We start from the raw sequence: 12803 nt of genomic DNA, 5'->3' as shown, positions 1-12803 counted from the left end.
CTGCCAATATGCAGACGGCGTAGGAGTCTAGGCTACTTAAACCCGCCAGCGGCCTAGGCCGGCGGACAATTCAACGAGGAAGCCGCTCTCTAGAGCTGTCGACGATTGGTCGAACCCGTGGGCGGTGATTGGCTCGGGACTTCTTCCGCTCGGGCGGTCCGGTGACGTGATTGGTGCAGGGGCTCAGCCGCTCCGCCTGCCCCCCGCGCGTCGCACGTCACTACCCGGCGTGCCGCGTACCCGCCTCCTCCGCTCGGCCGGCCCAAGATGGCGGTGCAGGAGTCGGCGGCCCAGCTGTCCATGACCCTGAAGGTGCAGGAGTACCCGACCCTCAAGGTGCGTTCTGGGCGCGGCCAGAGCCGCCACCGCACCTTCTAAGGCGCCGTGGGGGCGCAGAGGCTGGGGCGCGATGGGAGCCGCTTCTCCAGGGGCTGCACGGCCGGGGGCGGGGTCGGGGGCGGTGGGGCTGTGGCTCTCCGGGGCGTCAGGCAGGGGCTGGGGCCTCTCGGCGGGGCCCCCGGGAGCTCTCTGCGTCCTGGGGATCTGATGGCGCGGGGTGGCGGGGTCTGAGGACCCCCGAGATCCGGGCGACGGCGCCTGAGCCCCGCCTTCCGCCTAGAGGCTGCGGGCATTCAGAGTGCGGGCAGCCGGGCTACGGCCCAGGCTGCGGGCACTGAAGAATTGGGGGGCCCCTGGTCGCGGGCGTGGGTCGCGACAGCACCTGGCGTCCTTTCGGAAGCTCGGCCTGGGGCGTGGCGGGCATGCCTTGGTGCTAATTAGGGGGCCAGTGGGGAGCATTGGCGAGCTGGTGGCACCCTGCCTCGCTGGGCGTCCCCAGTACTCCAACTCAGCTCCTGCCCTTGGTTTCCGGGGCGTGACCTTGGGTGGTCGCTGCGCCAGTGCGTTCCTCTAGGACAAATGTTCACCCCTGACGACGGACGACTGATAGTGCTTCTTCGGTTAAAAGGGGGTTTGATGGGGCCGGATGGACTTCGGTGAAGCACCGGGGAAGAAAGCCTTCGGAGAACAAATTGGATAGTTTTTAGGAAGGCCGGCCGAGCCTTGGGGTTCTACATTCCTCCTGGGGTCGGGCTGCTTTCTTCTGGAGCGCTTGGCACCGTGTCTATCTCTGTGGTGACCGAGCGGTTGCCGTGTGACTTGGCGGTGGGTGGGTAGTTTAGCCGAGATTGAAGAGCACAGGTTCTAAGCTCAGCTGCCTGCTTGTGCTTAGGGAGCCCCGGAGTGCGTATGGGAGGCACCTGATTGCTGGCATTCTCTCATCAGATGTAAGCCCTAGGGAGCGTTTGTTTCCCACTAGGGTGAAGTGAGCGATCACGTATTGCACACGGACGTCTTGGCATTCACTGGAAGTTATCTGCTGTCATTGTCCCTGTGACATCTGACTGCTCTGGTGTAGTTGGTCTTCACAGGAGGGCAGAAGCAAGGCCCTGCTGCTCCTCTTCAGCAGTAGGTGAGCAGCCATATTTAATTGCTGTTTTGTATCCCATGCTTTATTCGCCCAAAGAAAGGAGCAAACAATGCTGGCATCACCAGCCTCTTTGCCACACCTTCAAAACGAAGGGTTATGGGGGAGGGGGGGAACACGAGGGTTGTGCCTGCTAGGCAAATGCTCTGCTACTGCACTATACCCTTAGGCCTTGTTTGTTTTTTATTTAAAGCAGGCCATGAACTCTCAAAATTCTCTTTGTACTTCCTCCTGAGTGCTGGGATTACTGACAGCTGTTACCAGTAGCAGTAGTTAGCCGTAGTTTTCTGGCATTGTTGGATTTCTGTTGATTGACAGGTGGAAACCCTGCAGCTCCTAGTGGGCTGTACCTGGGAACGGCTATCAGTGGACCTGTAACCACTTTGGGGCCTAGTCAGGGCCTCCAGGCCTGTTGCAAGGAAGTTGCTTTGGGAGAACGAGGTATTTTGCTTTGACTGGTGAATTTAGGACCCACACACAGGAAAGGTTTCCAGAGCTCCCTCTCTGGCCTACTGAATGCATTAGGCAGTGAAATGGATGACCAGGAAAGGATTCCTTCAGTCTTACGTCTTCTGGTGATCATGAGTGCACTTTGCATTCCAAAGCAGTTGCACAGCTTCTGGTAAAATGATTACAGGGATCCTCATGCAGGTACAGAGAGGTGGTGGTGTCGTTAAACAAGATTGCCATCTCTTCTTTTTTTGAAAGAGTGACAATACGCAAAGATTTGTGGGTAGAAATGCTACTTCCTCCAGGAAAAAAATAGCACTTCCCTCTAAGTTCTTTAGATCCTAGCATATAATTTCTGTTCTGTTGACAGTGTGTCTTTGCTTTGTTAATGTTTTTCCTATAAGTTACTGTTGCTTGTTTGTTCTTTTGAGATACATACAGTCTTGGCTGGCCTGCAATTCATTGGTTAGCTAAGGATGACCTTGAATTTCTGCTGCTCCTGGCTCCAGAGTGCTGGGATTTCAGGCATGTGTACCACACCCACTTTATGCAGTGATGGATTTCAGATCCAGAACTTTCTGCACGGTTGGCAAGTACTGTGCCAACTGAGCTACATTTTTCGCTTCATTTTTTTGGTCATTTTTTCAAGAGTAATTAATGTTGGGTACTGGGAAGTTTTATAGCTTTGATTTAGAAGTATGTATTGACAGGACGCCAGAAGAAAATGTATTTGTGGACAGTCTTTAGGAAGGTCCAGGTGTGACATGGTGGGTTGGGATCCACAGGAAGCAAGGACTGGGGGCTGAAGGGCTCCTGAAAAGCAGTGAGAGCTGGAGTATACTAGATAAACCTTTACATTTTTTTATTCACTGAAAAATTCATAATTTATATCTTTTTAAAACAGATTTTTTTACCTGCCAAGCAAGGCCTCCTCAGATGTGCAGGCTTGGCAACTCCAGGTGGGCTTAAACAGTGAACTAAGATGTCTATTTTGCAGTCTCAGGCCCTGGCAGTAATTCTTTTTCTGTTTTTCCTTTCTCTTCATTTTCCTTTGAGGTACTGTTGCTGACATGCCCTGACCCTGGGCATGACTCTTTTCTGTTCCTATGTTTCCTCCATAGTGGTGGACTGATAACAGGCTTCTTTATAGGCCTTGGAACCTCTTGGCTTCATTATCCCAGTTTCTGGGGCCAACAATTTCAGGATGCTTCCTAGTATATCTAACCTCTGCCCACCAGGTGTAGGAGTGTCCTCAGAATACCTCCAGACATTGCCAGGTTGTCCTGGGTACAAAGTCACCAGCATGAGGATCTCTGGACTGAATGTTGCTTTAGGGGACTTGTTTCTGTGTTCTTCAAAAGCTCTGGAAATGTGGTTCATAAGACATCCTCCTGTATTCTGACTGCAGAATATTCTGCTGAAATCTGTTCTGATGCCAGTTTGTAATTGACAGCCCTTTGAAGCAAGGGGAAACTGGGATTTGTGGCTCAACGTCTTAAGCTTAGATGCTTTGTTTGATTTAAGTTTTAAGCAGTCTTTAGTTACAGAAGGAGATTTTTCTTCCTTCAAATTATTCTACTGAAGACACCACTCCATCAGTATTCCTACTTTCCTTCAGATATGCCAACCTTCTCTGCTCACCTCCTAAGTCAGGAAGCAGGAACTGAAGGCACTGGGACAGCCAGCTCTGATCCCAGCTCCTTCCTGAATCTCACCTGCTGTACCTTTCTGCTTTTGGACACCTAGTCAGGTATCTAGCTCCTGCAGTTCTCTTAGACACACAGATACAGCTGCTGATCCATTCTGTGCTTTACAGAAGCCTAGGTGTGTTTTTGAGCATAAACTCGTGTGTTCTTGGAATTTTTACAGGAATAGTTAAAATTTCAGTCTTGAATTTGATAAAAGACTGGTGGACCAATTACTGCCTTGGTAATTCATATCTTGAAATATCACACAGAAAGTGTGATACATGCCCTGTGTTATAACTTATAGAGCACTTTTGCAAACTTGATTTTGGCTGGATTGGAAAGATCATCAAGTATTAAAGCTGCAGATAACCATAAAAGTTTGACTTGAGACGGGTACACGTGGCATTAGGTAGTAGGTATAGCAGTATCCTACAACAGTCTAGATCTTTTAATATGCGGATTTGAAGCTGCTTTTCTCAGTGGGCAGGCTATATAAGAGTACTTGGTGCATTCTTTTTGGACTCTTAAGTACTTGGTGAATTGTAATCTCCTTGCTCCTTTATGCACCAAACCCTGCCAGATCTTCAGTGCTCTCTATTCTAGTCTGAGGCATCCTTCTTTTAGAACCTGCCATCCATTGATGGGCCCACCTGAATTCCTTGTGTTCTTTAAGAACTCTGCCTGATGCTCAAGTCTTCCCACCTCTCACTCACCTTGTCTTTGATTTGTTGGACATTTGAGTGAATGAATCTGTTTCAGATGTGTGTCCCATTGGTGTACCTCTGTGTTTCTGAAAGGTGGGTCCCCACTGAGATTAGAAAAGCTTGAATTTCATGAGAACTTCTGGGTTTTTGTTGCTGTTGTTGTTGTTATCTTAAACAGAGTTTTGAATTAGGAAAACAAAACACTTGGTAATACCTAGTTCTCTGTGGTGGGTGGATCATGTTAGAGGCATTGCTAAGTTGAGGCACAGAGTGGCAAGAGACTTGAGCAGGGCATATCCAGGAGACTGCACTATCAGTCTGCAGCCCAGGCCTTAGAGCCAAAACCTTGACTGTTGGCAGTGATAGCAGCTGTTGATGAATTTCCTGTTAGGCACCTAAGGACCCTCAGGTGTTGTGATAAAGCTCTGTGCACATCCTCTTGGAATTCATACCCTGTCAAGGAGAGCATTTATTGAGTGGTTGTTTGATATATTGATCTGTCAAAGATAACAAGAACAGATAATATGACTCAGTAGATAAAGGCACCTGCTGCCTGCCAAACCCAGTGACCTGATTTTGATCCCTGGAACCCATGTAGTTGAAGAAGAAACCAGTTTCCCAAAAGTTGTACTGTGACCTCCTCATATACTATATAACACTCATGTTTCCACACACGTACAGACATAAAAAATAAACTTCTGCTTTGGTTTTTGTTTGTTTGTTTGTTTGTTTTGAGATAGGGTTTCTCCACGTAGCCCTGACTATCCTGGGATACTCTGTAGACCAGATTAGACTTGAATTTAGAGATTTGCCTGCCTCTGCCTCCCAAGTGCTGGGATTAAAGGCTTGTACCACCACCCTCTGACATTAACTTTTTTTTTTTTCCTTTCTATTTTTAAAGATACCAGTGAAACCAAAGTGAAGTTGAGTAGTGGAAGGGGACTGGGCTCCTGTGACTGACAGCCTGAGCCAATTATCATGGAAATAATAGCTGGTGCTGCGAAGCCTTGTGAACTGTGTAAAATCTTGGCTGACATTGCCCCAGAGGCCTGCAGTCCAAGAAGAAAGGAGACTGACTGACCTGTATAGTCAGTGTATGTATCCATCTGTGGAAGTCCCATGACTACCAGTCTCATGGGACTATGTCAGAGTTCAGACTCTGCTGGTGGTGTGCAGTTATAGAATTGTTAGACATAGGAACCATTTGAAAACTTGAAGAGAGTTATTCACTTTTGTCATAACTAGTAATTATTTGGCAGAATGTGTCTAAATTGAGAAAACTCTGGGGTCTTTTTTTTTTTTTTTTTTGGTTTGTTTGTTTGTTTTTTAAAGGTCTGGGCCTGGCTTTACTTTCCTGACTATGAACTTCTGGTGCTACCCATTACCTGCCTCTATCCCAGGTTATCCTTCCTCATGTCCTCTCATCCATCCTTCCATCCATTCATCCATCTTGAGCCAAGGTCTCTGTAGGCCCAACTGTCTTGCACCTTGCCACGCTGGCCTCCAACTCATACCCCAACCTCTTCCTCCTTTTAGATACTCTTTCCTACCCATCTGTCTTCTCAGACCTTTCCCAGCTCAATTGCTCATGCCTATCTTGACAGTTGTGGGTCCCACGTGCCCCAGTTTAGATCTTCAGGGTGTCTACTGGTGTTCCTTCCTGCCCCCTCCCTACTAGGTTGGTCTGTCAGTTTTTAGACAAGAACTATTGCGGCTCTCTCTACCTCCTTCTCTTCTTCCTACCTTTATGCTGTTCAACCTCATGTTTCTCCAGATTTTCTTCTTTCTTTCTCAGCAGTCTATGGTTCTTTTACTGTTTCTTCAATCTTTTTACTAGCTCTTTGGTGTCACCAATTAACCCTGAGAGGTGGCCTTAGTGCTTGTCTTTCAGGCTTCTGCTTCCAGCTAGGTTTCTTGAGCTCTCACTAATGTAGTAGCCACCCACTGTAGTTTCTTTGGTTATCTGGGAGGTGGGTCAAGAGTACCACTTGTAAAAAGGACAACAGACTTTACTATCCTAGTAGAAGTAGTAGAAGGCAGTGTCCTCTTGCCTTATTCTATGTCAGGCTACAACCTATAGTTTGTCTCCCCACTCTCTAAATACATGGAATTACATCCTCAAATCTCCAGCCCCCCCCCCCCCCCATCTTTAAGATCCTTAGTTAATAGTAACTGCTGAGAGACAGGCTTCATGTCTAGCCGGGAAAGTTGAAGAGATCCGTGTGGACCAGCTTCTTTCAGGAGCCCTTCCAGATCCCTACATTTGTAAACATAAATTGGCCATATCTAGGCTTAAAGGAGTCTGGGAATAAAAATATAGCCCATTTGTAACTTATTGTTGCCTAAATAAATAGAGAATTTTTTTATTTTTGTTTTGTTGTTGTTGCTTTTGGTTTTTCGAGATAGGGTTTCTCTGTGTAACATCTCTAACTATCCTGGAACTCACTCTGTAGATCAGTCTGGCCTCAAACTCACAGAAATCTACCAACCTCTGCTTCTCAAGTGCTGGGATTAAAGGCATGTATCATCACTGCCCAGATGATTTTTGGGTATTTGAGGTAGCCTCACTGTGTAGCTCTGGCTGTTCTGGAAGTCACTATGTAGACCAGGCTGGCCTGAAACTACCTCTGCCTCCCCCAGTACTGGGATTAAAGGTGTGCACCACCATAATAACCATCTTAATTACTCATTTTTAAAGATTTATTTTTATTTATTATGTATACAGTATTCTCAGTATTCTGTCTGCATGTATGCCTGCAGGCCAGAAGAGGACACCAGACCTCATTACAAATGGTTATGAGCCACCATGTGGTTGCTGGGAATTGAACTCGGGACCTTCAGAAGAGCAGATAGTGCTCTTAACCGCCGAGCCATCTCTCCAGCCCCCTAAAGATTTATTTTTAATTATGTTAGGTGTTTGTGTGTCTGCATGTTGGTATGTACATATGAGTGCACATTCCCTGAGAAGGCTACAAGTATCAGATTCCCGGATCTAGAGCTACATTTTCCAGCTACCTGTCATGGGTGCTGGGAACGAAGCCTCAGATCCTCTGGAGCAGCAAGTGCTCTTAATCTCTCTGAGCCATCTCTGAAGCCCCCATCCCCAGTTTTGGTTTCTTTATAGTATTAGTCACAGTTGTACAGAATTATCTACACTTACATCTTTTTTCTTATCATCTCCTTTAGAATATGTTTTGGTAAGCCTTGTGGTAGTGGTGAATTACTTTAATCCCAACTCTTGGGAGGCAGAGACAGGCAAATCTCTGTGAGTTCGAAGCCAGCCTGGTTTACAGAGCAAGTTCCAGAACAGGCTCCAAAGCTACGTAGAAACCCTGTCTCAAAAGAAAAGAATTATGTTTTGGTCACTGCCATATTCCTAGCACATCCAAGAGTACCTGGCACAGAGTCACTATAAACAGCCATTGGCCAAATGAATTTCTCTACTGTCTGGTTGGAAAATTCCTTAAAATTTTGTGTCACTTTTGTGCATTTTTTTGAATTCCCGAATGCTTTTCTAGGCAAGCATATAGATTCTTTGTTTCGTTTTGTATCTGTCCTCTAACCTACTTGTGCTCTGGAATTGCAACATCGACCTCCTGTCCCTAGATGTCCAGCATTCTTACTGATAAATTTCAGCCTAGAGTCAACCATCTGTGGATTCTGTGTTGATTCAAGCAGTTGCCCCACTCCTGAGGGCCCTGACAGCTCACTTGGAGGGTCTCTTGCACACAAGTGCTGTTTCATGTACTTTCACCTTAAACTCTTATGCTTGTGCCACTCCCCATGGGCTATGCTCAATGCTTGGTTTCCATTGTGACCTGCCTGCCTATGCACATTGTCTTGTTCTGATGATTAGAAATACGTTCTCTGTCCCCTATCCCTGCCTATCTCCATCCCTCACAATTAAAAGATGTGCAAATAATGACTGCCTTCTAGTTATCCAGTGAGCAAATTGTCACATTCTCTCTTAGTTTGTCTTGTTTGCTATCTCTGGAGTAGCCTCACCTCTGCTTTTGCTCACATTGCCCTTGGTCTTGTTATAACTATGTTTATGGTGCTTAGACCCTATGCTGTGACCATGTGTCCATCCATAGCAACCTGCCAGCAGGTATCCTGGTGTTCAACTTGACCTCTCAAAGCTAGTGACTCCTCCATAGTCTTGAGACACATTCCTGTTTGGCTTCCACAGTAGCCACTTGCCTGACTCACAGCTGACTCTCATTCTTTATGGGGCAGCAGCCAAGCTTGACACTGGTAGTTGGGATCTTGGTGATCACATGAGTGATAACTGTAATGACGCTGTAACTTGCAAAGACAATTGTTAAAAACTTCCCAATTGTGAAAAAGCCCAGTGCTGGATAGCTTTACTGGTGAGCTCTTTTAGACATTTTCAAAAAGAATTTATACCAACAAAAGCTTCCAAGAAACAAAGAAGAGGGGCCACTTTTTGCCTCATTTTTATGTGAGCCCTGTATTACCCATAGCAAAAACAGAAAGTAACTTATGAAAGCTATAGACCAGCGTTTCTTATGACTAGCTGCATGCTAAAACACTCAGCAATATCTAAATCTAAGCTTCCAGCACTTGGGAAATGGAAGCAGGAAAATCAGGAGATGGAAGAAGAGACTGTAGTCAGTCTGGGCTGGCTGACATTCCTCAAACCACTGAAATCACACATTATGATCAAATGAGTTCTCCCAGAAATGCAAAGTTAGCTCACCTTGTGGAAATCAGTATAATGGACATATTAATGGAATAAAGGACAAAAACCACAGGATCATCTAAATGAATACAAAGTAACATCTTTTCAAGTTAAAAATACCAACTTTCTCAACCCAATAAAAAGCCTTCAAAAAGCAATTAACATAATGCCTAGTGGTCAGAGACTGAAAGCTGCCCCTAAGATACAAGACAGTTGTCACTCCTCACCACTTCATTTAACTTTGGCCTAGAAATTGTGGTCAGGGCAGACAGACAAGAAGCCAAATCTTGGAGACTGGAAAGGAAGAAGCAAGACAATTTGCAGATATGATCATGCAAGCTGAAGGAATGCACACCAACACACAAGCTATTAGACTTGATGAGTTAGTTCATTGTTGCAGAATACAAAAGCAATATATAAGTATATAAGAATATTTTGTATTTCTGTACCCTAGGAGTGAGCAGCCTAAAAGGAAATTAAGAAAATTTGATTTACTGTTGTGCAAAAATAATACAGTATGTAGGAATAAGGCAGGATTGTTAGGATAGCATTACTCCCTGGATTAATGTGCAGACTCGACACGATCTACATCAAAATCTCAGCTGACTTTTTTGCAGAAATTGGCAAGCTGTTTGTAAATCAACAGTATAACTCAGGAACCCAGACTAGTCAAGGCATCCTGATAAGCAGCAGTTATAGAACTTGGAATTTTGGGTTTCAAACTTTTTATGGAGATGTAAGATTGCATGATATTGGCAAAAGAATAGACATAGCAAGAGGGATGGTGGTGCCTTTAATCCCAGCACTTGGGAGTGGGAGGCAGAGGCAGACAGATCTCTGTGAATTTAAGGCCCTGCTGGTCCAAGAAGACCAGAGCTACACAGAGAAACCCTGTCTCAAAACACAAACAAAACAAAGCAAAGCAAAAAGAATAGACATAGCTACCAAAATTAAAGTAGGCTTTTGTTTATTTGTGCATTGCAGGATTGAACCCAACACTTTACACACAAAGCCAAGCACTGTACCATTACTGCACTACACACTCAGCTTTTAACCCATATATTTAGAGTAATTTATTTTAGCAAGTGTGTCAAGACAGATCAAGAATGGTGTTTTCAACAAGTGCTGAAAACAACTGGTTTTTCACAAACAAAGTGTAGTTGGGTCCCTATATTACAAAATATCTAAGAGCTAAAAATAAGTCAAAAGAACTAAATGAAAGATCTAAAATTATAAAGCTTCTAGCACAATATACAAGATAATTCTGACCTTGAGTTAGTCTGTGGTTTCTCAACACCTGAGCATAAGGAGCCCCAAACGAAAGACTGCTTTGTGGGAAGCTGCGAAATGAAAAGACTGTCATTCAGAGTAAGTGTGCCCATGTCCAACCCCTAAAAAATGTATGCTGAAGCCCCAGTCCTTGAAGTGTAATCTTTGAGAAGTGGTTCAATTTGGAACAGATAAAATGTGCTATATAGCCAAGGATGAGGAACTTTTTTTTTTAGTTTAGCATTTTTGCATTAAACATACCTCATCCAATTTTTATTTTATTTTATTTTTTTATTTGTTTGTTTTTCGAGACAGGATTTCTCTGTATAACAGCCCTAGCTTTCCTGGAACTAGTTCTTGTAGACCAGGCTGGCCTCAAACTCACAAGGATTCACCTGCCTCTTCCTCCCGAGTGCAGGGATTAAAGGTGTGTGCCACCACCACCTGGCCCCAAGTTTTATTTTTAACCCCTTGTCACATTTGTAATTTTTAAATATTTTAAAAATTGTGTGTATGAATATTTTGCCTGCATTTATGTAAGTGTACCCCGTGTGCCTGGTACCTTTGGAGTCCAGAAGAGAGTGAGGGATCAACTACAACTGGATACAGACAGTTGTGAACCACCTCATGGATGCTGGAAACCAAACTCATGTCCTCTGCAAGAGCAGTAAGTACTTGTAACTGTTGAGCCATTTCCAGTCCTCCATTTGCAATTTTTAAAGTTATTCTTTGATGTATGCATGCGTATATATATTTGTTCATTTTTACCTTCACTATCCTCTGATTCTCCTCTACTACTAAAATCTACTTTCTTTCCAACAAGTCCCATTTCCAGTAAGTCCCCTTACTCTCATTTTATATTTTGTGAACCAGTGAGTATAGAGTTACTTGCAGGAGCATGGATAGGGGTTATCTATTGAAGCATGAGCAACAGTGGCTATATACCACTGAAGAAATAACACCCATTCCTCCAGCAACCTCTACTTGCCTGCCAGTAGCTCCTTAAGGAGTGGTGTGGCCTCATGAGCCCTTTCGCAATCCATGATGGAATGCTTATGGGCCCCATCGTGACCACAACTGCTGTAAGCTTATAAGTACAACCACCATGTCATGTCCAGAAAACTGTTTCACAGCCCTCCTCCCCATCCTGTGGCGCTTAAATTCTTTCTACTCCCTCTTGAGTATGCCTTGAGCTTTGGAGGGAGTGGCACAGATGTCCCATTTGGGATCCAGCACAGGATAGTCGTGTACTTTCAACACTTTGATCAGTTATTAGTCTTTGTGTTAAAACTGTTGCTCACTACACAGAGAAGCTTCTCTGACCAGGACTGAGAGCATCACTCATCTATAGTTAATAAATACTTAGAAGGCAGTTTGACAGCTTGACCACAAAGCAACCTTAGTAGGTTCCCTAGTAGGAAACCAGTCATAGACTTTTGACCAGGTTTACAGTACCAAATGTGAATTCCTCCTGTATAGTGGGTCTAAAATCCAATCAGAAAATGGTTGGTTACTAACCCTCATAATGTTCATACCACTATTGCAAAAGTGATCAACTCTTTCCTGGCAGGCTCCATAGCTGAGTGAGTCTGTTGATGACTATTTTTCCTCTCCTAGCAGCCTGTGTAGCACCTTCCAACACTGAAAGCTATCCAGAAAGAAGGAAGTTTTCAAGTCCTGCCACCAAAGTGTGTGGTATTTTCAGCAATGGGGTCATAACCGTCCAATTCTGATTGGCAGCCTTGAACAATGGCAGTAAAGTAGCCAGTATTGTTTTAGGGGCCTCTAGCACTTCAGTGGCCAACAACTCAGGGGAAGCACTCCAACCAGTACTAGGATTTTTATTTAATTTATGGCTTTGGGAGCAGTATAATTTACCCATGCAGGGTGACTACATTCAAACTTTTTTTTTTTTTTTTTTTTTTTTTTAAGACAGGCTTCTCTGTGTAACATCCCTGACTGTCCTGAACTAGTTCTTGTAGACCATGCTGGCCTCAAACTCACAGAGATCCACCTGCCTCTTCCTCTTGAGTGCTGGGATTAAAGGTGTGCGCACCACTGCCTGGTTCAAATTTCTTTTAATTACAGTTTTTAATTAACTTACAAAATAGGTTTTCATCTGACTTTTTAATACTCAGTTTGATTACCCTTCCCCCACCCTTTCTCTTCCCCATCCGTCCTTACACCTTTCTACCTGTATCTTCCCTGTTTACTGTCATATCACATGTGTTCTACTATCAACTGATAGTCTTCCATTCTCCTGCTCTCACTTCTAAATGCTGGGATTACAGGCATGTGCCACCATACCTGGTTTGATATGATGCTTGAGATGGAGCATAGGACTTCGTACATGCTAATCAAGCACTGTACCATGAGTGACACTAATCCCAGCCTGGATTATTGTGTTTTTTGTTTGCATTTATTTATTTTGTGTATACATGTGTGGGTATGCATGAGAGAGAAGAACAGCTTTCAGGAGCCAGTTCTCTTCTTCTATAAGGTTC

General features: G+C 44.6%; 1 protein-coding gene across 3 annotated transcripts in view; it reads left to right on the top strand.

The window, feature by feature from the left end:
* Positions 1–215: 215 nt before the first annotated feature.
* Positions 216–12803, top strand: part of Maea (macrophage erythroblast attacher, E3 ubiquitin ligase) — a 37964-nt gene continuing 25376 nt past the window's right edge. Inside the window, exon 1 of one of the 3 annotated variants that reach the window (XM_048461691.3) lies at positions 216–336. In XM_048461691.3, coding sequence (XP_048317648.1) covers positions 268–336 — 69 coding nt within the window. In that variant the 5' untranslated portion in view covers positions 216–267. Of the gene's footprint in view, positions 337–1300; positions 1472–5266; positions 5423–12803 lie in introns of those variants that run through there. The other 2 variants (XM_085692058.2, XM_085692059.2) reach the window with 2 other exon arrangements.

The sequence above is a fragment of the Myodes glareolus genome, chromosome 8, assembly GCF_982192425.1.
Source record: "Myodes glareolus chromosome 8, mMyoGla1.1, whole genome shotgun sequence".
Classification (NCBI taxonomy): Eukaryota; Metazoa; Chordata; class Mammalia; order Rodentia; family Cricetidae; genus Myodes; species Myodes glareolus.
This window is presented reverse-complemented; position numbering and strand designations above follow the sequence as displayed.